At 37.0% G+C, this 27,442-nt stretch overlaps 2 protein-coding genes across 4 annotated transcripts in view; both read left to right on the forward strand.

Annotated features, from left to right (window-relative positions):
• The window catches only part of ppp3ca (protein phosphatase 3, catalytic subunit, alpha isozyme), a 42,325-nt gene extending 20,916 nt beyond the window's left edge, over positions 1-21,409 (forward strand). Inside the window, exons 3-14 of the mRNA XM_056730392.1 lie at positions 3,776-3,900; positions 4,792-4,903; positions 6,087-6,232; positions 6,347-6,486; positions 10,915-10,992; positions 11,734-11,828; positions 13,343-13,468; positions 13,686-13,763; positions 14,200-14,284; positions 15,790-15,887; positions 16,351-16,401; positions 19,401-21,409. Of these exons, the coding sequence (XP_056586370.1) occupies positions 3,776-3,900; positions 4,792-4,903; positions 6,087-6,232; positions 6,347-6,486; positions 10,915-10,992; positions 11,734-11,828; positions 13,343-13,468; positions 13,686-13,763; positions 14,200-14,284; positions 15,790-15,887; positions 16,351-16,401; positions 19,401-19,579 (1,313 nt within the window). The 3' untranslated portion in view covers positions 19,580-21,409. The remainder of the gene's footprint in view (positions 1-3,775; positions 3,901-4,791; positions 4,904-6,086; positions 6,233-6,346; positions 6,487-10,914; positions 10,993-11,733; positions 11,829-13,342; positions 13,469-13,685; positions 13,764-14,199; positions 14,285-15,789; positions 15,888-16,350; positions 16,402-19,400) is intronic.
• Positions 21,410-22,139: 730 nt separating this feature from the next.
• ecscr (endothelial cell surface expressed chemotaxis and apoptosis regulator) lies at positions 22,140-26,719 on the forward strand. 3 transcript variants are annotated; one of them, XM_056731503.1, is made up of 10 exons: positions 22,140-22,454; positions 22,850-22,933; positions 24,063-24,188; positions 24,285-24,344; positions 24,544-24,636; positions 25,768-25,878; positions 25,943-26,041; positions 26,146-26,179; positions 26,279-26,349; positions 26,461-26,719. In XM_056731503.1, the coding sequence occupies exons 1-10, from the start codon at positions 22,373-22,375 to the stop codon at positions 26,559-26,561; spliced, it is 861 nt and encodes a 286-aa protein (XP_056587481.1). In that variant the 5' UTR covers positions 22,140-22,372; the 3' UTR covers positions 26,562-26,719. The 3 variants fall into 3 exon arrangements, with proteins under 3 accessions (XP_056587481.1, XP_056587483.1, XP_056587482.1); XM_056731505.1 differs by having other exon boundaries at positions 26,010-26,041; XM_056731504.1 differs by having other exon boundaries at positions 24,288-24,344.
• Positions 26,720-27,442: the final 723 nt, after the last annotated feature.

Here is a 27,442-nt window from a genome sequence, read left to right on the forward strand (position 1 = left end):
AAACTGCGGCGCGTCAGAATGGATACGCTGTGTTTAGCTCCTCATATCCGTGTGAGCAGTCTTTCTCGCATTTGAAGTCCACGCATACAGCTGTCATGGTTGACATAGGAGTTTCAATGCCTGTATGTAAGTGTCTTGACCATGTAAGACGCAAGTTATGGCTCTTTCATGAGGTGCTGCTCAGGTTGCGCAGACCAGTCGGCTTATGACATCACAGTGCCGCAAAAGCAGAGCTCTGTGTGCATTCAGAACTTTCTCCCAGTACTCTGATGTCAGAAATTCACCAATCAGTCTCCAGCATTTCAAGAGGTCGAGCATACCTAATGCAAAGTCAGAAGACACATATGCATTATTTTATGAGTATCAGTACTATTGGACTGTGCACTTTTGATTGTTATATGTTATATATAATGAAGATTAATTGAATGGTGGCCTAATTTAAACTTGTAGCCTAAGTTGTTTATAAGTAATGGAAATCGTTTTTCTCTGTTTCATTTGTTTCACTGTTTTTCGGTCATCTGTGGACATGTTATCTTATCGAAGGAAAAGAACAATTGATCCCACACGGACCATAAGTGAGACTGTGGTCTGTGGACATAAAGTTATTAGTATTAAAGTCTTAAAGTATTAGTATTAACAATCAATTAATAAAAAATGCTTTGTAATATTATACTTTATTGTGCCAGCGGCTACTGTTTATAGTACATAAAGTATTCTTTTAGGTGTCAAGCCTAAAAAGGGCATTGTTGGGCTTGACCCCATAACTGCTGCTTGCAGCTATATTTACAGTATGTCTTTTGATATTATTTGAAATAATATAATGCTCTGCTCACACTCCCACCAATGAAGCGCATTTTCATATATTTCTTAACTAGGAATGGCGTTTTTACTAAATGAATATGAAAATGAATGTTGCAAAGATGTGATGTATCCGAAATATGTATTGAATAAAAGCTCATTTTAGATAGTTAGGGAGAACAAAAAGACTTTATTTGTATCTTTCCTCTGAGTAGAATATCTTATTAAAAGAAATGGTGTCATGCTCTTTTTCCCACAATGCATCAGTGTTTCTGTCAATGACAGGGTTAGGAAAGGCAAATAAGCACAGCATGAGAAGGCTGGAGCAGGAACAGTTGAATACAAGGGGGAGGAAGAATCTCTTTACCAGTTGGTGGAAGAGCGTGTGCACACAGATTAAGAGAGAGAGTTCAGCCTGTGACTTCCCTGTCATTCATCAACCCCGTTCCTGCCCAAAGAAAGATAGAAAGAGCGCCAACTGCGGCCCCGTGGCCCCTGCCTTAAAGAAAACGGACCCTTTAGCTGTTCCCAACCTCATTTCCTCCAGAGGCAATTGTTCTATCCGACTATGCCACACTAGTGGATGGCATCTAGGGCTTTGGCTTTATAATGTGTATTAATGGTTCATGTTAATGGACCATTTTGCATGTATGCCATTCTCGGCGGGATGCTTGCGGCCGCTGTGTGATTTAGGGCAGATAAATCCGTTAATTCATCTGACATGAGGAATCCTAATTTAAGCTGGTTCCTCAGAGACTGTTAAGGCTAAATAAGTGCTCGTTTCAAGAATGGATTTGTTGATTGGGATATGGATTTTGAGGTAAAGGAGCCGTTCGAGTGGAGGTTGACAGAATGCTTGTGTCAACAAGGGAAAGGAGGCCAACGCAATTAATGTATTTAGCAAGAGCAATGAATGCTGACATGTGTGTTTGTGGAAGCTGAGCATTAATGGATCGAAGAAAGACATGAAGAGATAAAGGCATAGTTCACCCAAAAATAAAAAACTGTCATCATTTAATCACCTCATGGAACACAAAAGAAGATTTTGAGAAATGCTTTCTCAGTGGTTTTGTGTCTATACAATGGAAGTCAATAGCGTCCGTAGTTGTTTGGTTACCAGCATTCCTAAAATATATATTTTGTTTCATGCAGATGAAAATGATACAGGTTTGGAATGACATGAGGGTGAATAAATGATGAAAGTTTTTTGTTTGAGTGAGCTATCGCTTTCCTGTAGCTCAGTTGTAAGAGCAAGGTTGTGGGTTCGATCCCAGGGGTTTGCAAATGCCTATGTAAAAATGTATAGGATAAAGCAATGTAAGTCGCTTTGGATAAAAGCGTCTGCCAAAATGTCTAAATGTAAATGTAAATGTAAACTATCCCTTTAAAATGGTAGGAACAAGAAGTGAGAGGGATCTCTTGTTCCGCAGTTTTTCACAGATCTCAGACATGGTGACACAATAACAGTCATATAACACAATCTGGACTTCAGTCTACACTCACACACACTCCATGCAAATGAAAACAGATTAATTCAAGGGCATGAGTGAAATTTACAGTACAATTCTTACCTCACAAGCTTAGAGTCAGAAATAACCACTTGCTAATTCACAGACCTTCATCATTGCTGTTACGCCCCCATTGCGTATCTGTTTGCGCCTGTGTGCAAATACGTGTGTGAGTGTGTGTGTGTGTACGCGTGTGTGTTACTGTCCGAGGCCACGCCCACACACTACAGACTGAGAGGCCCTCTGGGGTAAACGCATAGGCGGCATCTCCATGCCAACGCAAACTCCTCATTTATTTAATTCTTTATTCTCATCAAATTCATGTCTCCATGGCAACAGGAGTATGCATTTCCATCCCTCTTTCTCACTCTCTCTGTGTGTCAGAGAGATTTATTTAGCAAAGAACCAACAGATCTTCGGGGTAGTTATGTATTACATACTGTGTGCTTCACTCCCCCAGGTGTGCACAGCTGTGATTGTGTTTACTATTTCATGTCAGTTTATTACAGACTTTAGAGACAGAGTTTAGAGATTACACCCAGCACAGAGATATGGTTATACTGCTTTAGTAGCTTTGATTGCATGAAGGATCTATAGATTTGAATGTATGAATGTAGATTTAAAGGGATAGTTCACCCAAAAATGAAAATTCTGTCATCATTTACTCACCCTCGTGTTATTTCATACCTGTATAAATATCTTTTTTCTGATGAACACTATAAAGATATTTGGAAGAATGTTAGAAATTTTCCGTTCTGGAACATCATTGACTGCCATAGTAGGAAAATTAAATGGTAGTCGAAAGTTTGATTTCTAACTTCTTCAAAATATCTTTTCATTTTTGGGTGAACTATTCCTTTAAGCATCGGTGTAAGCGACCTACTAAAAGTAGATCATCCTATCCAATGTTTCTCAACAAAACTGTTGCGACTAAAGGTAGCGTGAAATAACATAGAATGTTAAGTTATCATTGTATGCTTCTGTAATATACCATATATTGTATTATACAGTAGTATAATTGTACAATATAGTGACAAAAAATATCTGTATTATCTAACTTATCTATGTTCATCATATGTTCAATTCTATTTTAAAATATTAATACATAAAATACAACTTTTTAAGTGTTGTTTTCTGTGTAACACACTAGAGGGTTTTACTGGTTGGACTCCAAGCATGAATAAAAATAAGTTTGTGTCAGGTTTTCCTTTTTTACTATTATTTATGCATGTCTTAGAATCTCAGTTGGTGGTTACGGTTGGTTACTGTTGGGAAGGTTTTATTGTGTATTTTTAATTCAATTAAGTTTCCTGTTTAAGCCCAAATATGGTGCAAGTTGCAGCTATATAGTTTGATTGACTGGTAAATGTACTCCATTGTTTTGTATATCCTGTTTTACAGTATGTGGAAAAAACTTTTTCTCCTTTTATGGTTTATGGCTCATCCTCTCTCATTCTTTCTCTATTTAGTGTGTGGTGACATCCATGGGCAGTTCTTTGACCTGATGAAGCTGTTCGAGGTGGGAGGCTCTCCAGCCACCACACGATACCTCTTCCTGGGCGACTACGTGGACCGGGGCTACTTCAGTATTGAGGTGAGAAGACAGTCACTCTTACATTTGACCACGCTTCAATCAATTAGTCACGTTAGGACACTCTCTTCTTCCAAAAGTAAAAATCGGTTTAACTGGATTCCCGGCTCTTTAACACATTATAACAATTTACATTTGAACTTCCATTTTCATATTTTTCATGTCCTTTGGCATGTCCAATTTCTTGCCTTCTCTGAAGTCCGTCAAGCACACAACTCAACTATTTGGTGTATTTGGTGTGACTTTAATATTTTCTTTCTCGTTTAAGGTCCCATGAGTATTTTTTTTGAGGATCTATTGACAGAAATGCAATATAATATAAGTAACTGTGTCTTCAGAGGTGCATAAAGACCTTAAATAATGTATCTTTATGTTTTTATGACTTTAGAATGAACGTTTTCGCGATAACTTTTTATTTATCTACATACATACACTGCGGGTCCCATTGCATGCAATTTGCCATGTTGTTTCTACAGTAGCCCTTAACAGACAAACTGCTCTTCAGAGGGTGTAAATGTTATCTCCTTCGAAAAAGAAGAGAAACTTTATGACATGTAAGAGAGGGGGGAGGGGTGGAGTGAGCCGTTGGTTGCAATTTACAACCTCACCACTCGATGGCACTAAATTTCATACACTTGACCTTTAAAGCATAGGTAGATGAGAACAGTACGAATTTGCCAGTCTGGTTGTGTGTGCGATAATGAAGCACAGTTACTGTGTGGTCTGGGGTCAGCCAGTGAAGGTGATGGGTACTGACAGTAGATTTGATAACATATGCAATGTAATTAGAAGTGTATAATTAAAACTACACAGACCTGCATTAGTGTGGTTTATATATTTATAAGTATCTTATAGATATATGTTTCAAGTCTGTTTCTTCTCTCTTTCCTGCAGTGCGTTCTATACCTCTGGTCACTGAAAATCCTCTACCCAAAGACGCTATTTTTACTGAGAGGAAATCATGAATGTAGACATTTGACAGAATATTTCACTTTCAAACAAGAATGTGAGTATTCCCTTTGTGCACCATGATGTATGTGAAGTCTTTATTAATGTCTGATGAATGAATTAAGCTGTGGCTTAACAAGTATAGTGCGCGTCTAGCTCTATTTGTTTCTCAAAGCTGCTCCCTCTTTCTCTTCACATTGTTTCCTTTTCATCCCTTCACAGTCCCTTTTCAATAAAAGTGGAAAGCAATTAAAGTATAATATAAAATTATATAGCGGGGTCAAGAATTGTCAGACAACATTGAAAATATGAGATTGAAAATGCAATTACAATTGGGAATATGTTGATTTTGAATAGCCTTGAAACATTTGGGTGTTAAATGAATAATAAATGTTTAAGGTTCTGCACTTTTTTCTAGATCTCCTAATAAAATAAGCCAATTTTGCAACCTATTGTTACATATTGATACATTGATAATATAAATCCAATGAAGCATTTTAGGTTTAATAATTTTCACGGAAAGAATATCAAAATAAAGATACGTAGCAGAGCACACTCCTCAGTTTATATCTATTCATCCTGAAAGAACAAAATGGGCAAGGTTTATAACACTGAACAGCTGGGAGGGGTTTGGTGGGCAAGTCATGGGGAATGAGGTAATGCTGAAGCTTTCCCATGAGGCTTAGCGGCGGAGCACAGAGACAGGTGAGGCGGGAGGGAGAGGTGCGGAGTTGACGCCTCGTTTCTGCTGGGCTGACCGGTCGTCATGGTAACAAATGCTTTTGAGCGGTGACGTATTGAGACATAATGAGAATAGGACATGCGTCGACATGGTGTGAAAAAAAGACCGTCATCTGTCTTGAGACGCCATGTATTTTGTGTGTAAGTGTATGTTGCACGCTGAGACACATGGGGTTGACCATTAAAGTTTGGTCCCTGGAGCAACCTAATGAGGGGAGAGAAAAACATGATAAATGTTGTTAGAAAATAGCAGTTGTTTACAGATTTGCAACGCGTGTGTGTGTTCACCCCAAACAACGGCACAAAACATGACTTGTGATGGCATATGGCCCTTTTAAATCTAAAATCATATCATTTGTGTCTTTATTTCTAAGTATACATAGTTCAAATAAACCGGTGGCCACGCCCCCAAACTCGCACCATTGGCTGCTTTGCACACATCATATTTATCTGTCTTCTTTCTCTTTGTATTAATTATCTTCTCCTTCACGGTGTTTCAGGTAAAATCAAGTATTCAGAGCAGGTTTATGACTGCTGTATGGACGCGTTTGACTGTCTGCCCTTGGCCGCGCTCATGAACCAACAGTTCCTGTGTGTCCACGGTGGACTGTCCCCGGAAATCCAGAATTTAGACGACATAAAGAAGGTACTGCCAAACCATGCATGAACAGCGATGTGGGAGGACAGAGATTTCATGCATGGCCACAGGAAAGCAGTGTTTTTCCGTATTCTCTATGATATTTTTGTCTTTGTGGCCTAGTTGGACCGGTTTAAGGAGCCCCCTGCGTTCGGGCCTATGTGTGATCTGCTTTGGGCTGATCCGCTGGAGGACTTTGGCAATGAAAAGAGCCAAGAATACTTCAGCCACAACACAGTCAGAGGCTGCTCATACTTCTACAGGTAGAAGATTTATACTCTGCTTATGGTTGTGTGTGAGGTATGTGCGTGTGGCATACAGTATGTTGGTAAGGGTTTGACCAATAGAAGATGCCATTGTCCATCGGCGAAAACGTGAGTCTTGCTCCTCTATGCTGTGGGCTGCACATCGCTTTGGAAACAAATATAAACAAGGAGCCTGTAAACTCACGCTGTACAGATTAGACGCGCCAGATTTTATATCTGTGCAGCTCACGTTCGTGTATGTATAGAGAAGAGATGTCTATCTTTATGACTGCTGTATTAAGATGACACCGATGTCACCGTCCATCACAATGTTTCACTGTAGATATCATGCAATGCCAATTTGATAAACATCTCCCCACCCGAATATTGGGATATACACAATAATGATGCAAGAGAAATGTTGGTGTTTTTGAGGCTATGGCTCAAAGAGATAAATACGAATAATGTAGATATTATGAAAATGAGTCAACTTTTGAAAATACATTACAAATGGTGTTTAGATCCTAGTTAAAGCTGTCACGATATCAATTTTCACTACACGGTTATCATGGTCTAAAGCGCTCGCGATAACTATCTGTTATTGATACCATATGTGTAATATTAATACAATATCAATAATCGTGGTTTTTGATATCGCTGTTATTGCAAATGCTGGTATGTTGTGATATCTTAGTCTTTATCCAGTCTACAGTCCACAGCTATTTATTTTTCATTCAGCGTGTGCAAGGTAGATTTAAGGGTTGTGGACACAGAAAACGTTCTTGGTTTCGTCTGCGCTATGAACAAATGAAGACTGATGTCTTCTCTTAAATCATTCTGCCACTATAATCCACAATTGTGTGAATGGATGGATGTGTGTGTGAGAGAGAGATTGGAGTCAGTGGGGGGTTGTCGCGTCTCTCCAGGTGTTCTGGGCTGCTGTTGTTTTCTGCCCTCTGCTCCCACAGCCTAAAGGAACAAGCTCTTAATATTTCACACACTGCTAAAATTTTGATGGAACGGCAGCGAGAGTGTGTTTATTTCTGAGGCAGCAAGAGTGTAGATCTGTTTTTGTATCGCCAGTTATTTCTGTTGTCTTGTAGAATTGTAGCACGCGTGTTAGTGTGTCAACAATGTGAGGAATCTTAATTACAGTGCTGCCCTCTCTCATACACACAAGAGATTGTTGTCAAGGTTGTAATATTGATTGTGGCTGTTTTTACATGTGTGTGTGTGTGTTTAAACACATCCACATTTCATTCTCTTCCGGAATTACAAAAGGACATTGTACATCTGTTTATCCTACAACAAAAAGAAAGTGGTCATTGAGAGCAGAATTTGAGTAATAATTTATGCTTTTTGTTGTTGTTTAACATCATGTGCATATAATTTAAGAATAGTACATTTATATGTTCAATTTTGTGTATGAGCAGAGCCTCGAACCAATATAACCACATTACTCTTCCTCCGTGTGCGTGTGTTAGCGGCAGTCATGTTAGTGAGCATACACACACACACGACTGAATTTATCACACCCCGCTGCATGTTCGAGCACATACGTACCCACACACATCTCTGTTATGCAAGGCTCACAGAAGCAGTTTGATTTAATCAGCGTTGTCAGTGTTCCTCAAGCTGCCCACCTCCCTGAATCACCATGTTGGTGGTTAATAGCTCCTCTCTCCCTCCAATCGCTCTGGAGTTTATGTCATTGCCTCTGTACACGTGCAAACTCCATGTATAGGATTTAGCATTATTGCACCGGTATGAATGAATAGTCTAGGTGCATATTATTGGAAAAGATGCATGACCTTAAAGGGTCCATATAGGGTCTTATATATGCAGAGATTAAATGATGGGGTGAAGCTGGTCTCAGACATCGATGCCATAGTCCACCCACAGTCCGTTCACCAACCGCCTGATTTTGTTTTCTGATTGGCCGTTGGGTCACAACCTCAGGGAGATGGGCGGGCATTTCTTTGCCTGCAAATAAATTGTAACTTTTCGTAACTTTTTTGTGAGGTGGCTAATTCATTTGAATTCTTACGATATTATTTGTTCCTTTTAATACGATTTGATTTTCTGCCACTCAGGTTTAGTGCCGGGCTTTGAGGTGGGGCTCAATAATCGTCCATTTTTTGGACATTTTACGAATCATACGAATTAGCCATCTCGTAAAAAAGTTAGAAAATCCTGTGAAATCAAGTTAAGTAGATTTCAAATTCGTGTTTTGTTTTAAAGCGACAGAATGAAATGATCGTCACACTTCTTCCAAACAGGTCTTTTATTGTAAGATAATGATTTGAAGTCAAATCATTACCATAGTAGGAAAAATCACAATGGTAGTTAAAAGTGCCCTAGAACGGTTTGCCTTTCTTCATTTTTCTAGGTTCAACAGAACAAATCAATTTGTCCTAATATGGTAGTCAATGGTTGCCAAGAACTGTTTGGTTACAAGCATTCTATCAAATGTCTTTCTCTGTGTTTAGGGTGAGTAAATGAAGACAGAATTTTAATTTGAAAGTCTAATTATAAGAAACTACATTAAAGCTTTCAATTGATAATAAAAAAAGGCATTGTCCTTATGGCTTCTTGATCCTACTGTAGTCAGTAGAGAGAACAAATTAGAGCGAGGGACAGAAAAAAGGGAGAGAAAGAGAGTGAAGGGCCCACACTGCGGCCAGCCTCGGCATCACAGCACTGCGATCTATCCCACAATCCCCGAGGGCTCCGCAGTGTGGTGTTGCCATGACGACCCGTTTCCTCTTCCTAAACTGGAGCGAGTGAAGGAGGAGAGAGAAAGAGAGATGCAGAGGAAGAAGTGATTGGTAGAAAGTTGTGGCATAGTAGTCGAGTAACTTCATTAGAAACAAAATGCAGAGAAGAATGAACGAGAGAGAGAGAGAGAGAGAGAGAGAGACGTCATACTGTTTTACTGGGTTGTAGGCAAACAAAAGCAGTGATGTGTTAGTTCTCCCTGACAGTGAAGGTGAGAGGTTGCTTCAGGCTGTACATGAATCCTTCGGATGGGCTTCTCTTCTGTATACTGTATCAACCTGCAGGTTTCAGTAGTTTCTGACAGGGCAAAATTATGAACGGCAGCCCTCCTGCTTACTATGAATAAGCTGTTTTAGTTCAAACTGAGAGTGTGTTAATGATCTTTATTTACGGATCAAATGATAAAAATAAAAAAACCTTATCGTTTATGAACATTTTAAATACCTGGAAAATAGGTGAATGAGCTTCAGATGTCTTCTGGTAAAATCTATTGTATAACTTTATATATATTTACTACAGTTTTTTTTAGTTTTTTGTAGTTTATTTGATATTTTGAATATGTATTTTTAAATATTTTTACGTATGTTTTTCGTTATCGATCTTTAAATCGTTAACATTTATTGACATTTTAAATAGCTGGAAAAAACGCGAATGAACTTCAGATGTTTTCTGTTAAAATCTATTGTATAACTTTAAATATATTTATTACAGTTTTTTTCAGGTTTTTTTGGTAGTTTATTTGATGTTTTGAAGATGATTTTTTACGTTAATTCTAGTTTAATTTGTAGTTATTTTATATGTGCTTTGTCCTTTAATTGTTAATTTTATGTTGCTATAAATGTTTAATTCATTTTTATTTCTGTTTTATTTTAGTCCAGTTCTTATTTATGTCCAGTCAATATTTTTATTGCCTTGAAGCAACTTGAAGCAACATGTGGCCAATTCCAACATTATGGATGTGATATTTTCAGTCAAAACTTAATACTGAAATATTATTACCAATATATTGGTTGATATATCACATCAATTTACTAAACTGATGACAAGTCCAGACTTCAGAAAAATATCAATCTATGCATGAGAAAAAAAAGGAAAAATCATGCTTTTTAAGATCTCTGTGAATCAAATTGTGCAAACCAGAGGCAATATAACACAACAATTGGAGTGAATGTCTCTTTATAGAACATAAAATAGTCGTGTTATTTTAAAGTTCATGTGCTCATTGATAAGCAATAGGGACTGTTATGTGACAATTACCTGACTGTGGAAAACTTAGCCTTAAAATCAAGCTTTAAAACCTTTAAGAGAGACTTTACATGGGAATTGTTTTATTAAACTATAATAACTTTGGTAATAGGTAAAATACCTAGGATGGACACGAGCAAACCAGCATCCAAATCACAACATAAACCGGTGGCCAGCCATGCTTCTCTTTTTAGCCGAGTAGTAAAAAATCACATAACCAGCAGTATAGAGCACCACACTGGACACATGCTGAACTGCAGATATGCCAAATGTACACAAGGCACACATGTTTTGATTGGCTGACAGTGAAAAGCATAGAAAAACAAAACAACGTTAATGAGAAACGTCCACCCACTGTTTCTGAATGCTGGCTCTTATTTTCTCTCCTGTTCTCTTTTCCCTCCCTTATTTTCCATGTTGCAGTTATCCGGCAGTCTGTGACTTCCTACAGAATAATAACTTGTTATCAATCATTCGAGCACACGAAGCACAAGATGCAGGGTACGTATTCCCCCTCTCTTTTTGTTGAGCAATCTATCTATCATAATCTGTTTTTCTATGTATCACAATCTCTTTTTCTCAGTTATCTAATCCAGTGGTGGGCCAGGGGTTGTGCATCCTCAAACACCTAAAACAAAACAAGACCGATATTATTAAATGCAATCGGATAACTACTGTGTAAAGTATGATAAGGTAACACTGTCTGTGTGATAGAGATTCAGGGGAGGCTTTATGCGTGTTTTTTGTCTGATTTAAACTCATTCTGTTCTCGCCAAGACATGGATTTGAGAGAGTAACAACAATGTACAGGCCGAATAGTCACGTGAGAGGAGACGATGCCTCCACATTGCATGATTGGGTGATTACCGTCAATTGATAATGACCACCTATCATGTTCCATTCTACAAATTGCCCTGAATGGGTGGAAATGGATGGACTAATTACCAACCCAGACATCACCACTGTCAGTCACATCCAGACTGAAACGTACTTGAAGTGACTGAACACATGAAATGATGTGTGATTAAGCTGGTTTTCAGCTTGGCTGGGTTAGATTAAAGGTGGACCTCTGTTCATACAGCCAGTATGATACCTACTGTGTAAGGTTGGGAGAAAAAAATACCTAAAGAATAGCTGTTGAAACAACATATGAAAGTTATTTTTGAAAAGAAAATGAGTTGGGTACTCTTTGATAGGCCAGTGGAACAGAAGAAGTTGAAACCTCTCTCTTCCTCCACACAGGTACCGGATGTACAGGAAGAGTCAGACCACCGGGTTCCCCTCCCTTATTACAATCTTCTCCGCACCAAACTACCTTGATGTTTACAATAATAAAGGTGAGTCCTGGATTCTCCTTACAGTTAGACGTGAGCTGGAGAGAACAGAGAGCAGGACGCGAGCGTGGGCAAGTCAGCTTGAGGGACGTCACCCATGTGCTCTCATCATCCACTGATGGAACAGGGTCAAGCTCTCAGCAGTACCATCTAGTGGAGGCGAAAGTGATGTTTACCTTGATTTTTATGTGTTTGCATCACATGTCTTATGTTACATCTCAAACATGCACTTCGTTGACACTCGTGTTTCTTTGGTATACATACATCTGCGTGGATAATTAAGAGACCGTTTCAAACTTATTTTCAGGTTTATTTTATTTAAATGTAGAAAAACGATTTTTTTTCATTCTGTAAACTGCTAACAATATTTCTCCCCGATTATCCCCAAAAATATTGTTTCTATTTGCATTTATGTGCAGAAAATGAAAACTTGAGAAACAGGTAAAAAAACAGAAAAGATGCCCTGTGTTTTTTCAGACCTCAACTACTGCAAAGAAAACAAGTTCATGATCAGTTTTAAAGATGGGGTAACATGCTATTTTATACATTCTGACTTATTTACACTGTTATATGTGCTGGCTTCTCATGCTTAACATGATCAGCTTGTTGAAAAACGAGTTGGACGTATGAAGCAGGACTTCGGATAGTTGCGATGATGTATTGTGTGCTCTTGATGTAGTTCTTTCCCCCCTGCCTGCCTCCAGCAGTTCGCCTTTTTACAGAAATAATCGTACAGCCGTATCTAACTAAAAACTCTTTGAAGACACGATGTATGCAATACTTCTATATATTAACTCAATATTAATATGAAATTAGTAGAAATTGCGTGTTTTACCCCATCTTTAAATAATTCGACAGTAATATTTCTACATGTATTTAGGGGGGGGAAATCACAATTTTCATGTGTTTTGTCATGCTGTCAATCTTTTAGATTGCTGTTGGATGACTTAATGTCACTCCTGAGGTTTGATTTTGTTGAAATTCAACAGATACTAGACTGGAATGGACACAATACATGTAAAATGCTGATTATATAAAACATTTGGAATGGTCACTTAGTTTTTTCTTGCGGCTGTATATTCTAACCTTTAAAACGGAGGGTTATTTGTTTTATTATGAGTTTTATGGTTTAAGACATTTTAGTTTTTTAAGAACTTTTAAAGTTGTTTCAATGACCTTCATACAACAAAAATCCAAAGTTGAGATCTTTTAGTTATTAAAAATGAACCCCGGGACATAACTGTGCCCGTAAATGTGCTTATTCAACCTTGTAATATAATCACATATACACACTATAGCGATATAATTTGGTTTATTTTAGCAACTATTTAAAAATCATAAAACAGTATGTACTGAAGACACAATTAAATCCACAGTTCCACCTGCATTGCATCACTGGATGAGGAAAGTAACCCTGCGGCTCAGAAACCACGCTGTCTTGAGATTACTGCTCAAATTATTGATTTGAGAAGTCTCGATGCCGCTGGTTTACTTATTCAGATTATTCACTTCCTCAGCTGCTGTTCTCAAGTACGAGAACAATGTAATGAACATCCGGCAGTTCAACTGCTCCCCTCACCCCTACTGGCTGCCCAATTTCATGGACGTCTTCACCTGGTCGCTGCCGTTTGTAGGAGAGAAAGGTACCCTCAAATTTAACATTCATTGATATTCAGCTTCAGTCTTTACCTTCATGTTCTGTTTTTGGGGCATGAGAGGCTCCAGTGCCCATACTACAACTGTTCATATTGTGCATATCGTAGCTTTTACGTCTGATTCAAAACCTGAATCAAACATTTGGATCAATAACGGCGTCCGCTGCTATGATATGATCTGTAACTGTCTTTGCTTTTCCAACAGTCACAGAGATGCTGGTCAACGTGTTGAGCATCTGCTCCGACGATGAGCTGATGAATGATGGAGAGGAGATCTTTGACGGTGAGACATTTCACTTCCTTCACTGTGTAATCTGCCCTTTGGATACACAAGCATCCGCATACAAATAATAAGCATGATTTATGATTTCCCCGCATGAAACATGATTATCATTTCCCTACAGAAATTGCCTATTTGATGTTAGGTACATCCTGAATAATGACTCAGTTCCTTCAATATCTTTCTCATAAAGTGCCTGCGAGGCTTCGCAGTTGTGTAATGTTGTATTAGTAATGGCACTTGCGTTCCTCTTTAGCTCTCGATTCGTACCCTTAGCTACCCGCTAAAGTAATTGCCACCAGCACAAGATTTGTCCTTCCTTGCGTTTCCGTTTGCTTTAGTCTGCTAAGACCACAAATGGCAATTTAAAACTTTCTGGAGTTTTCTAGCATGTGGTCACACGTTCTGAAACTGGTTAATTTTTTATTTCCGCCCACAGCCAATGCAGCAGCTGCTCGGAAAGAGGTGATTAGGAACAAGATCCGTGCCATTGGGAAGATGGCCAAGATGTTCTCCGTGCTCAGGTACAAACAGGACTTGAATCATTCAGTCCGCGGTCAACTGGGTCAGATGCTTGTGAAGTCATTCTCTGGTGTCGGAAATGATAGAAAGGGGGGATTTTTTCTGGTTCTTTTCTTCGGTTAATGTTTCTGATAGCCGGTTTAACGGCATGATCGGACGAGTGATATTGCGTTTTACAATAAGGTTAATATCAAGAAGCTTACTTTTTAGACAGAATTGTTTTTCCTGAATTTTGGTCCACCAACATAAATAAAAGGACAGAAAAATATATTGAATATTAGACACCGTGGTGAATTTATTAAATTACAGAAAACATTGAAAATCTGATATCGTTCTGTATCTGTGTCAAATATGGCACCAATGGGCATATACTATAGATTTTAATCCCCTTTAATATCTCACTAGTTGCGAAAAACATCACTTCTTATTTTCAGGCAAGCGACACAGGTGTGAAAAGAGACACAGGAGTGAATGTTGAGCCTAAAAAAACTGCACAATCTATAAGAAGACTGATCGAAGAATAGATTTTAAAAGAGCAGATACTAAACAAAATTCCACCTCTTGCAACGTGTTCAAGGAGTCAATAGTGACAAAGGGACACAACCAATCTATTTTATCACCGAATTCTTACTAGACTTTTCGTTCCATTGACTTGCATTCATATACAAAAAAGCTAAATATATCAGGAGACGTTTATTGATTTTCATCAAAATTCTGAAAGATATTGTTATATCAAATTTTAGGTACAGTAGGAGTCACAAGTTTAGGATTACTCATTCTTAATTTAGATTTTCCCCCATTTGTGAATAAAAGTAAGCACTCAAAACCATTTAATAGCACATTTCTAACTGTGAAAATTATATTGTGACTAAAAGCATCTAAATAAATACCTAGCGATTTGTCTTGTTTCCTAGAAATAATATCTTAAAAAAATCTTATATCAAGATAAATTTACTTGACAAGGTAAGTGACCTAAGTTATTGAGTCTTGTTGTATAGAAGAAAATATGAAAATTTTCTTACCCCATTGGCAGATTTATTTTCTTGTTTTAAACATAAACTTAATTCATAGGTTTTCTTTCATAAAACAAACATCTTAACTCTTAATATCTTAAATCGTTTTCCTTGTCAAGTGAATATATCTTGATTGTAAAGTTTTATATATTGGTAGTAGAAAACAAGACAAAAATGCTCGGTAAGAAAATATTACTTTGCAATGAAGTACTAGTAGTCACCGTTTGACTAGAATTCAAAGAATTGTATAATTTCTATTTTATCATTCAGCTTTCGATCTTTTGAAACGTTTTTCTCAAGCCTTTTTTTTACAAGTTTTGTATATCATCCAGCCATAATATAAAAGTGATGTAAAAATTCATTACCCCTTGAATTGAGTCTACTTTTGAAATAATTTAGTTTAAAATGGTTCAATATATATAATATAATGTTAGTGACTGATGAAATGTTTTTCATTGATATGTGTGTCTAATGGTTATATCCCGTCCTGACAGAGAGGAGAGTGAGAATGTCTTGACTCTGAAGGGTCTGACTCCCACTGGCATGTTGCCCAGCGGAGTGCTGTCTGGAGGAAAACAAACTATACAGAGTGGTGAGCTTACGACCCATCACTGGGCGTTTCTCTGGTTCTTGTCCCTCTCTGTCCTCTTCTCTTTCTCTAGTTTTCCTGCTTCCTATTATCTCCCCTCTGTCTATCTCTTTCTCTGTGTAAGTGTCTGTCTCTTCCACCTGTCCATCATCTGTCTCTCTCTGTATCCTCTGACAAACTCCAGGCTTTGGGGTGACTTTCCCTTAGTTCCCCCAAAGCATGGACAGATTTGTGGGTCGGTTTACCCTGACAGGTAAACTGGGGTGAGAGTGAGTCTCTGAGAGGCCCGTAGGGTGTCTGTAGCACAGCGAGTGGCTGAGGGGATTGTCTGAGTCTGTGGTCCATAGTCTGGTTGGCGTGCATGCGTCTCGCGGGCATGGCACTGCTCATGTGCGATCGCTGCCTGTGCATTACTGCATTTGCATGGCTTGTTCAGGTGTAACACACTCCCCTCCTCTCCCTCCAGCAACCATCGAAGCCATTGAAGCCATCGAGACAGAATCAGAGGACGGAGAAGGTAATTCCAAGACATGCAATACATTGAAGCTGACTGCTCTAAGCAACTAATACACCACTGAGAGAGAAGCCACGAGACCCAATAAATGTTCATACATCACTATGAAAGGGCACAAAACATGTCTGTGGAAAGATATATTCAGATAATCTGTCGTAGGCTGCTGTGCTATCACTTGTTTGCTAGCATTAGCTTACAGTTAGGCTGTGTTTGAAACTTAAGGGTGCTACCTCACAGGAGTGACTTGTAAGTATGATGTCAAACTGAGAAGGGCAAGATATTTGACTATTAAGTTTCACAACGCTTACAATGATTTTCCATTTTATTTGAATTATATTTAATTGATATTTTATAATTGATATAGTTTTATTAAAAAAATTTAACCTTGAAGAGAATCGGTTGTTTAAATGCTGTTAGAGAAGATATATTATGTTGTGTTAAAAACAGCACAATCTAAACCTTGTGTTTTTCCTTTTATTTTTTTAAATCCTTTTATCTAACACAAATTGACTTGTGCATGTAGATAATTTACTGAAATTGTCACAGGTGAATATTGGTGAAAATATAAATCAAAAAGGTATTTACATTTTCATTTCAAATAAACGTTAAAAAGCCTGAAATATATATAGATACCACAGTTTTATGTACATGGCCTTTAAAATGTTTAAGAATCGTTACATCGCTTGTGATTATGTCAAACAATGCTTTTTTATCACATATTTCCTGTGAAGGTAGAGCTTTTCAGATTTCGAAACAGAGCATTATGTAACTCATATTACTGTTAGCGAGGTGCTATTTGTGCAGTGAAGAGTGATTTCTTTCGAATCAGGGAGTTGTTATGTTCTTTATGCACAAGAATGGTGAGGGTTTTATAGCATCATTTTGAACCAGATATACCCTGTGCCCTTTTTATGTGGTACCATCAAGAGTACATTCCTTTTGTAACATGCATGATGGTTTGAGCTCTAAACTGAAGGCATGTTTATTTGATATCTGTCGGGCTCTGCTTTTAGTCCTGCCCTCATGATTTAAGTATGGGAGTGGCATGTGAGAACCTCATCAGGAACTCTCAGCCAACCAGAGTGTGTTCTTCTTCTGCAACAAAAAAATAATTTGAATTCTGTCATAATTTACTCACCTTCAAGTTTTTCCAAATCTGTATGAATTTCTGGGAGCAGCGTTACTTTAGTTTTGTTGGATCTTAGTTCAGCATTTGACACAATTTATCATTCTATTTTAATTGAATGTTTAAAACAGAATCTGGTTCATTCAAGGAACTTCGCTTAGATGGTTTGCCAATTATCCTCAAAATAGAACCTTCTCTGTTAAAATAGTAAACTTTTTCTCATCAAAAGCCTCTATCTCGTGTGGGGTCCCTCAAGGTTCCATTCTGGGACCTGTTTTATTTTCATTGTATATGCTTCCCTTTGGTTTTATTTTTAAGAAACATGGCATCTTGTATCATTTTTGTACTGACGACACCCAGATGTACTTGCTTATAAAGTCTTGGAAGGATACATCAATTAAACTAACATACTTTAGATGTAAAAAGCTGGATGAATAGCTTAGTAGCCATAGTAGCTGTGTTAATAATATAGCAATGAGTCTAGGTCCTCTGGCATCCAATCTAAATAAATATGTTAGGAATTTAGGTTTTATTTTTGATACAGAGTTAAAGTTTGACAGGCAAATTAATATGGTAGTGAAGATAAGCTTCCTCCAACTGCTAAACTCAATTCTGTCCTATCTTTCAGTGATCTGGAGACAGTAATTCACGCTTTATCTTTTCACGTCTTGATTATTGTAATTCTTTGTATATGGGTGTTAACCAGTCTTCATATAACGTCTTCAGAGTGTATAAAAATGCAGCAGCAAGGTTGCTGACAAACACAAATATGAGGGATCATATATCCCCTGTTTTGGCCTACTTACAATAGTTCATTTTAGAATAAAGTACAAAAGCTTTGCATGGACTATCACCAAAATATGTTTCTGAGCTTATAAACTATAGTAGCTCGCAGAAGTCTTTGAGATCCAAAAACCAGTTGCTCTTTGAAACTCCTCGGTCACGATTAAAAAGCAAAGGAGATTGTGCTTTTTCAGTCGCTGCTCCAAATTTGTGGAATGGTTTACCTTTGTCTATTAGAATGTCTACCTCTGTAATATTGTTTAACTCGCCTAAAGACATATTTGTTTAATAAGGCTTTTGCTTATGTAAATTACTTTTAGAACTAGATGTTTTACTCTTTAATTATTATTACTACCATTTTATTGGTCTTACATAGGTGATGTTTATTTCTCTTCTTTTCTTCTATTTTATTGTATTATATATTGTATTACTGTATGTAATTGTATAGCACTTTGGTACACTCAGTGGCTTTGAAGGTGCTTTATAAATAACATTTTGATTGATTTGATTGATTGTTTTCTTTGTTCTGATGAACACAGAGAAAGATATTTGGATGAATGCTTGTAACCAAACAGATCTTGGACCCCATTGACTACCATAGTTGGGAAAATTACTAGTCACAAAAAAATATTTTGAATAATGCAGGAAAGCAAATTCAGCATTTTTGTCTACCATTGTAATTTTTTAGCTAGTCAATGGTGGAGAAACCAACCAAGATGGTTTGGTTCTTCCAAATTCTTCCAAATATCTTTCTATGTGTTCAACCAAACAAAGAAATGTAAACGGGTTTGGAACAACTGGAAAGGGAATAATTTGTGACAGGATTTAAATGTTTGGATGAACTGTCCCTTTAACTCTCTATTGCCATCTCTGTTAGAAATGCAAAAATGCAGGTTACATATCCATACATGTGTTGAAGTCAAATGACTGTCATTGCCATGAAATCGTACCTGACAGCTCAAATTCTAAATCATTATTATAAGATTATAATTGAGAATCAAGGTAAGGTCAGTTTGCTGTGACTTTTTTTGCTAAAAATATCGTTGTCAAGAAGTCCCGATGTTCATTTTGGGCTTTTCCTGTCCCCCCGCAGCCATCCGCGGCTTCTCTCCCCAGCACAAGATCAACAGCTTTGAGGAGGCTAAAGGTCTGGACCGCATCAACGAGCGCATGCCGCCCCGCAAGGACGGGGTCAACCACGTGGGCCACTCGATGGGCAAGATGAATGTGTCCGAGACCAATGGCACTGACGACAACAGCAACATCCAGTGATGAAGCAGCTGCCCACCCACCTGCACCTGAGTCCATGCCACCGCCACGATGCATGGCAGGACAAAGCCAACCCCGTGATTTAAGACCTCCTGCTTCCAACAAACACCCGATGACATAACACCACCTACACATCCCTCCCTGCTCCAATGTTTAATTCGAGAACCAAACTGTCTAACTTAAAACCTTTCACTCGAGTGGGTGAAAGGCGGAGTCTTTTCTTGTCGTCAGTTTGCCGCTTACGATTGAAGCGGGATTATCTTGCTGATTGCAAATCTGCCTTGTGTGGGAGCGTTGAATGGCCAAGGAGGGGTGGGGGGTGATATGCCTTGTCAAGGGCTGAAAGTGTCTTTAACAGAGATGGGGCGGTCTCAAGGGCAAAATCTGCCAGTTCCTTTTAGACTCAGCCCACAAGCGGGCGGGGTTTAGGAGCTCTCTCTAAATCCACACAGTTCATCGGTGCGGCCGCGTCTGTACCAAATTCCATGCACACTTTTTCCTATTTTGATTAGGAGTTTTTTTCATGGTCCCATCTCATAATAAAATTTGCTCACTGTTGAAAATGTTTTGCTACTAGTATTAATACAAACACGATTTGACTCGACACAACAAGGAAAAACGTTTGTAAGCAAGGACATTTGACAACAAAATATGTACATTTTATTACTGACAATGCAATCTTACGTGGGGGGTTTTATTTATTGATTTGGTTCTTGGTAGGATGTCATGAAGGGCGGAGCGTAGCGGTGCTGTTTGTCCAGACTCTTCTGATCAAAAGCACCATTGGGATGTGGAGTAATACTGCGGTGAAACCTCAACCTTTGGCGCCACCTTCCTGATTGTTTCTCACCTGCCTGTAACTTGAGAGAGAATGCACATAGTACATTTCGCAAGTGAAATAAATATATATATATATAAATATATATATAAATATAATTAAATCTTTGATTATCAACAACGATCGAGGAAAATAATTTTCAACAGCATCTACAGTATGGTACTGAACGCATCAGTGCATGCAATTAAGTTCCTTATTGATATGTGAAATTATATTTGTGATGTGTTTCAATATAGTAGACTTGAATTATTTCCCTCTTCAGATTATATTTGTAAAGGTCTAGTTTGTTTTTATATCTCTATAAATATATATGATTTTGTAATCTTTGATTTCATTTCTCTTTTTTCATTTAAATCATTTTATCGTTTATTTATTTTTGTATAGTTTTGCTGTACAGGCACTTGACGCTCTTTTTGTTTCCTTTCGGTTTTTTTTCTCTGTTCAGTTGGTGTACAGAAGTTGTTCAGTAGTGTGAATGAACATATTACTCAGTGAAAAGCAACATTCAGGCTGCCAAAGCATGATCGCATGGTTATTCAAATGTAAACAAACTGGACACGAGGAAAATTCAGTGTCTCACTTTGAAGAGGACAACTATATTATCATTATGATTCTTGACGATATTCTTCTTATTCTTACAATTAAGCTTACGGTTCTTTAAGTTCCACTGTTTTACTGATCCTTGTTTGGTCCAGACGTGGTTTATTTCAAAGGAGGAATTTTATGGATTTGTAACTACTTTTCTTGTCATTTTCTCTGGAACTAAGTTTTCGCATTTAACTTCCTAAATGAAAACACATATTGTAAGCATGCCCTATGGGACAAATCACTTTTTTTACTCTTGAATAAAATATGCATGAACTAATATTGTCTTTCCCCTTGTGCTGCTGGAAATATTTGCTGAAAACCTCTCAAAGGTGCAATGTGTAATATTTTGCAGGATCTATTGACAGAAATGCAATATAATTTACATATCTATGTGTTCAGAGGTGTATAAAGACCTTACATAATGAAGCCTTATCTTTGTATTATCTGAGAACGACCTATTTCTTTATACACACACGTGGGTCCCCATACATGGAATTCACCATGTGGTTTCTACTGTACCCCTAAACGGACAAACTGCTATTCAGAGCGTGTTTCCTAAATACGTGATCTCCTTTGACAAATATGCGAAAAAGTGATGACATCTCAGTTCTTTGTCAGCAACCATAGTGCTTCGAAAAGGCGAGCAGTGGTGAGCCGTTGGTTGCAATTTGCAACCTCACCACTAGATGTCACTAAATTTCATACACTAGATATTAAAGGGATGTTTCTTATTTACTTAACCTCATGGCACTCTAAACCTGTGTTCTGTGCTGTTCTTTTCCACACAAAGGAAGTGCATGGTGACTAAGGCACTCTCTGGTCCCCATCCACTTTCATTGGCTGGAAAAATTCAGCCTGTCCTGTTTGGAACGACTCAAGTAATTAATATCAGAATTGAAGGATTCGTCACATTATTACCCAAATTTATTTTACATGATTTTATTATAGGCTACACATGTGCAGTTTATGAAAAATAAAATGCCATTTAAAATGAAGATTCTCTGTGTTTAAAACACTCAACCAATGAAGGTTTTTTCCATGAGGGCATTCCACCTGCTTCCTGCTATTCTTTCACAGGAACTCTGGAGGGCCACAGTAACCTCCCCCTTAAACCAGGGCTTGGCACACACAAGCCATGCACATCCTTCTCAGCAGGATTGTTTTACTTCTCACATAGAATACTTTAAGAACCCTCATTACAGGAAACTGATTTAGACACATAGATTTACACCTTCACGTATGAGTATCTCTATGTGGTTGTCTGCATTTCACCACGGTTGAATTACTATAGTACTTTCAGCGTTGTATTTCCTGATATCTGGTAAACATACGTATGACTAGTGCACACTTGTAATTAGTCCATCAGACGGATGAGCCATTTGGATTTAGTCATGGAGCAGCTCCTCTATCTTCTCATTACCATCATTGCATCTTCATCCATCATCTCAGCAGGTAAGTTCATTAGAAACCAAAAGTGTGCCAGGTTTCTAGATCCAGTCCTTCTTGGTCAGGGTTTCTGCTACTTGTGAATCGCATATTTCTTTGACAAAATGATAATAATATTAAAACCCTGTGATCTTTGAACATTCAAAGTAAAAAGTTATTGGACCTGCTAGTGGATAATATTATGAATATGGTTTAAAACATGTTTTTTTCTGTTCTTTCGTGTTTTTCAAACGTTAGAAGTGCGATTCTCACAAAATGTTAGGACATTTTTATTTCTAAATTAAATTAAAATGACTTGATTTTTGTGACAATGTATAATGTAAATGTTTGGAGATAAAGGTTATTGAAAACTAAATATTGGCATAAATAGTCTCTTAAAACATGCAGTGTTTTTTCTCCAGGAAATGACACAAACTTCTTTATCTCAACTACTACACTACCAAACACAACCGCTTTGTCCACACAGCTTGATGATTCAAACACAGGTCAGTATTCCTGTAAATAGTATCTATTAATAATTACAGTGTTTAGAAAATCTACTTAATTTTAATTCCGGCAGTCTACATGAATCATTTTGGCACAAAAGGGAGTTTTACTCAAATTGCATATAAACCAGAAAGTGTCACTATCTCTTCAGCAGTCTACCAGTAAGATGCTGTTTGCAAAATACACTCTAGAAAGAAGAGCATTTTAATTGTTAGTGTGTATTTTAGATGATGTTCTTTTTTAAATTTGCACATTAGTGTATAATTTGCAAGTAATTTTAAGGAATATAGTTCACACAAAAAGGATAATAGTATTTTTCATTTGCTCACTGTTGTGTCATTCTAAACCCCTGTGACATTTTTCCATTCAACACCAAAAACATACTTAAAGGAACGTTGACATTGAAGCCCACTGACTTCGACTGTATGCACAAAACCACAGAAACATTTCTCAAAATATCTTTTTGTATTTCCCAACAAGTGTCACATAAAAGTTTTAAACGACCTGAGATAAATAATGACAGAATGTTTCATTTTTGTGTCAATTATCCCTTTAAGTGAAATGACTCTAAAAAGATTTCCAATGCAAAAATGTATTCAGTGGTTTAATTTAACAACGTATATGATATGTTTTGGGATTTAGAAGAATTTGCATTATGTACTACCGTACTTGATGAGCAAATACAGTAAAGGTATTGCAGTGACCTTATTTTGAAGACAAATACTTAGTTAATCTAGGCAACTATATGTTATAAATTCATGGGAATAAATTATCTTTTGCTGTGTAGACACACTCTTAAAAGTTTAACTATGATTATATGATTAGTTTAAGTTGAGTAAATGCAAGTACAAAATTTCCAAATAAAAATAATATGTGTATATTAAAAATATAATTTGTTAATTGAATACTTATTTCTTTTCATTAAATAAACTTAAGGAATATATGTACATTTAAGAGAAATGAACTGTTTAATTTTTTGTAATTCTTTTCTCATATTGAAAAAATCACTTAAAGGATTTTAAAAGATATTATCAAGTTAATATAGCTGTTTTATTTTTGTGATGTTTACTAAGCCACTGGATTATTTCTTAGAATGTATGTGCATTCAATGCTTTTGTCACATTTCAGCCGCCCGAACATCTCCAGAAATGTCTACGACTCCTGCATCTCATCATGACTTTATTAAGACCATCCACACCTTAAAAACTGTGAACACAACTACTACGCCTCTTTTTACTTCCAGCCACATTACAAGTAAGAAACAATGATAATATATCTAGCAATAATGATCCATCAGCTTGAAATAAACAAAAAAGATCACACACATATCATTGTAAATTTTTATTTAAGCAGGTACTACAGCTGTGCCTGCTGAAAACAGACAGTCTTCTTCAAACGGCACATCAGAAAGTAAACATTAACCACTGTTAAGTAAAATATTCAGAGCATGTGATGATTTTGACCTTGTGTGTGTGTGTGTTTGTAGATGCAATTTAATCTTTTATCCTGTCAGGATAACTAATGTTTTATCTCACTTCTCTACTAAGTTAAGATTGGAATTTCAGTAGAACTTTCAGAAAAAAGGGCATAACAACTGTATTTATTACAGGACAAACCAACATCACCAGCTCCCCTTTAACAAGTTCAGAATCCTTCACTGAAGCAACTCAACATACTGTCTCATCCTTGGCTACAACAAAAGGTGTCACTACTTAGCTTTATATTTCATATAAAAAGAGAAATGTTTAAAAATTAAAAATTAATATTTCTATTTGGTAAAATAAGTAACCGTTACCAACGCACATTATGGACAAATATATGGACGGTTTCAGCGGCAACATAAACATATTTTATGTGAACTAAAGCTTAACTTCCGCTTGACCTCCACAAAATATCAAAAACCTTTGAGTAGTATTAATGTATTTTACTCAACTCAACTCAACTCAACTTTATTTATATAGCGCTTTTTACAATTTTCATTGTTACAAAGCAGCTGTACATGAGACACATTTAATACAAGTATGAATTCTAAAGCAGCCCCCCCGGCCAGGCAGATAGTGCAAAACAATATGCAAACGGTGGTGAGGAACCCAAAACTCCCATCGAGAAAAAAAACCTCAGGGGAACCCAGGCCCAACCAGGGGATTCCAGTTCCCCTCTGGCAAAAGCTGCTGCCTCTGCACAAGCTCATCAGTGCTTGCACAACAAGGCTTAATAAAAATATAAAAATTAAAGATTATCATTAACAATCTAATAGCATTTGAAATGTTGTAGAAAAAAACAAAGTTGTCGCGTCCTTTATCCAGCTCTATCCTCTTAGCACTTGTCAGGTCACCGCTTCCCATTCTCAGCTCTGCCATCAGGTCTGGGCATGAACTGCATCCTGCGGTAACCTTGGAACAAAGAGACAAGACTGGCTGAGAGTAGAGTACTGTTCTGCACTCTTTGATGCAACAAGTACATCATTTGTTGTTGGATGTGTTCCTGGTTCCGGTTGATCTAAATAATGCAGCCTAAATCCTCTGAGGATTAATATTATGGAGGTGTAGTGTATGCAAGATTAAAAAGATGAGTCTTTAGTCTAGATTTAAACTGACAGAGTGTGTCTGCCTCTCTGACTCTATTAATTTTAAACAATTAATATTTCATATAATATTAATATTAACTAATATTAATATAAATTGCTATATAATAACCAAACAGACGGGAAGTTAACTTCGGGCCAGGATCATGCATCTGATTAAACCATAGCCATCTTATAAATTTTTGAAACTTGCATTTCTATTTAAACTTCTGTACACCTAAACTGCTCAAACTTTTATTCCATGCACAGTTGATGTTTCTGGAAATATAAGCCCTACAGTTCAATTATACATCACCAAGTCAGAGGTCACCACTCCACCTGTGCTGCTGTCGGGCAACAGTCTTACTCCACTTGCTTTTGGTAGGTTTAACTTTGATAAACTCTCGATACACATTTTTGGCAGAGCTAAAATATTTTCTCACAGGTGTAATGAGTCTTATACTCATTTTAATTATTGTCATGGTGATTCTGGTGATTACAATCAATCTCAGGGGACAATGCAGAAGGACAAAACAGCAGGAGGGTGAGTTTCTCTCTCGTCCTGACAGTTTCAACATTACTTTTCAAAGTACACTTTACTTAAATCAGTAGACTAAAATCAGTAGAATCAATGTGTTTACTTTATAGGTATTAAAAACTATGACTCTGTTGTGTCCGAAAGGTAAGGGCTTGCAAACAAACAGAAGCCTCTACATTTTAAAATTAATGAACAGATTACATGCAATTATTAAAATGAATTATTTTCTCATTTTTGATGAAGCAACACGACCAACAACTGTGAAAAAGAGAGCATCACTCTTGTTTCTGTGCGGACAATAAACACAGACTATGGTAAGAACAGCAAGAATTCAGATGCGTAAATGTATTTTTCATGACAGACAGTATCCTATTTATCATTATTGCAATAGCACTGTACAGTCATTCCTTCTCTCATGTCTGCAGACACAGATTCTCCTCAGGTCTCTTCAGTTCGCAGTACTATAGTGGACCATGAGGACCAAGAATTTAACAGAGACCTGCTAAACATTAAAGGCGGACTTTGATTTCTCTTAGATAACAGAACATTATGCAGCTCATGTTATTTTACATATTTATAATGCATCTCAAGTCCATCACAACAACAACATGCTTAATGTGATAATATATGATTGAAAAGTGTCATTCCTTCCCGTCTCAAATAAAACAGTACATTTGTTTCTAATGTCACGTGTTTATGGGCGGCCAAGCCGTCTTGTTACAACAGTTGTATCTTTGTTACAATGTTTTTAGGTCAAAAGTCCAAACAAACCGATGTTTAATTTACTCTAGCAGTCATTTTATATCGTCACTTCCTTCTGAAACCTCGGATGTCCAAATTCACTGTTTTTCAGGAAATGGAAAAACCACGGTACTTTTTATTGGTTAGCTATTTTCACAGCAAAAATATGTTGGGAGATTTGTCACTATGGGTTTTAAAATAATCATTTTCCGGATGAACATACAGGTCCATCTTTGCTGTTAAACCAACACTTACCAAACAGTTTCTAATTCAAACACTCTGTTATTGTTTCTTTTTAATCACTCAAGCTGTTGATAAATTATTATTCATATGTGTAAACATTTACCACTTTATAGTGAAAACCCTTAACTCTTATCTCATGCACCCAAGGTATTGATTTGATATTAATTAAACAATACAAATATTTTGTAATTTGAAACAATAACTTAGAAAATATGTAAAAGATGTATATTAATATATCTCACAAAAAGACGACAAGCATAGAAATATAAATGCATTTACTGGATTACATGTATTGAATAGTACATGGCTTTCATTGGTAACCACTGCAATAATACATTCAAATAAAAATTATAGAAGTGAAACTATGGAAGCAAATAAGAGACATAATGTTTTGAAATTTAACAGCCTATGAATACTTGATTT

The sequence above is a fragment of the Triplophysa dalaica genome, chromosome 19 (genome assembly GCF_015846415.1).
Source record: "Triplophysa dalaica isolate WHDGS20190420 chromosome 19, ASM1584641v1, whole genome shotgun sequence".
Taxonomy (NCBI): domain Eukaryota; kingdom Metazoa; phylum Chordata; class Actinopteri; order Cypriniformes; family Nemacheilidae; genus Triplophysa; species Triplophysa dalaica.

What these genes read in the sequence shown, in the direction of transcription:
- ecscr (XM_056731503.1), top strand. Translation starts at nt 22,373, where the DNA reads ATGAGCCATTTGGATTTAGTCATGGAGCAGCTCCTCTATCTTCTCATT. An exon ending in GCTTGATGATTCAAACACAG is followed by an intron (nt 22,934 to 24,062) that starts GTCAGTATTCCT and finishes GTCACATTTCAG; the next exon opens with CCGCCCGAACATCTCCAGAA. An exon ending in AAGGACAAAACAGCAGGAGG is followed by an intron (nt 26,042 to 26,145) that starts GTGAGTTTCTCT and finishes TTTACTTTATAG; the next exon opens with GTATTAAAAACTATGACTCT.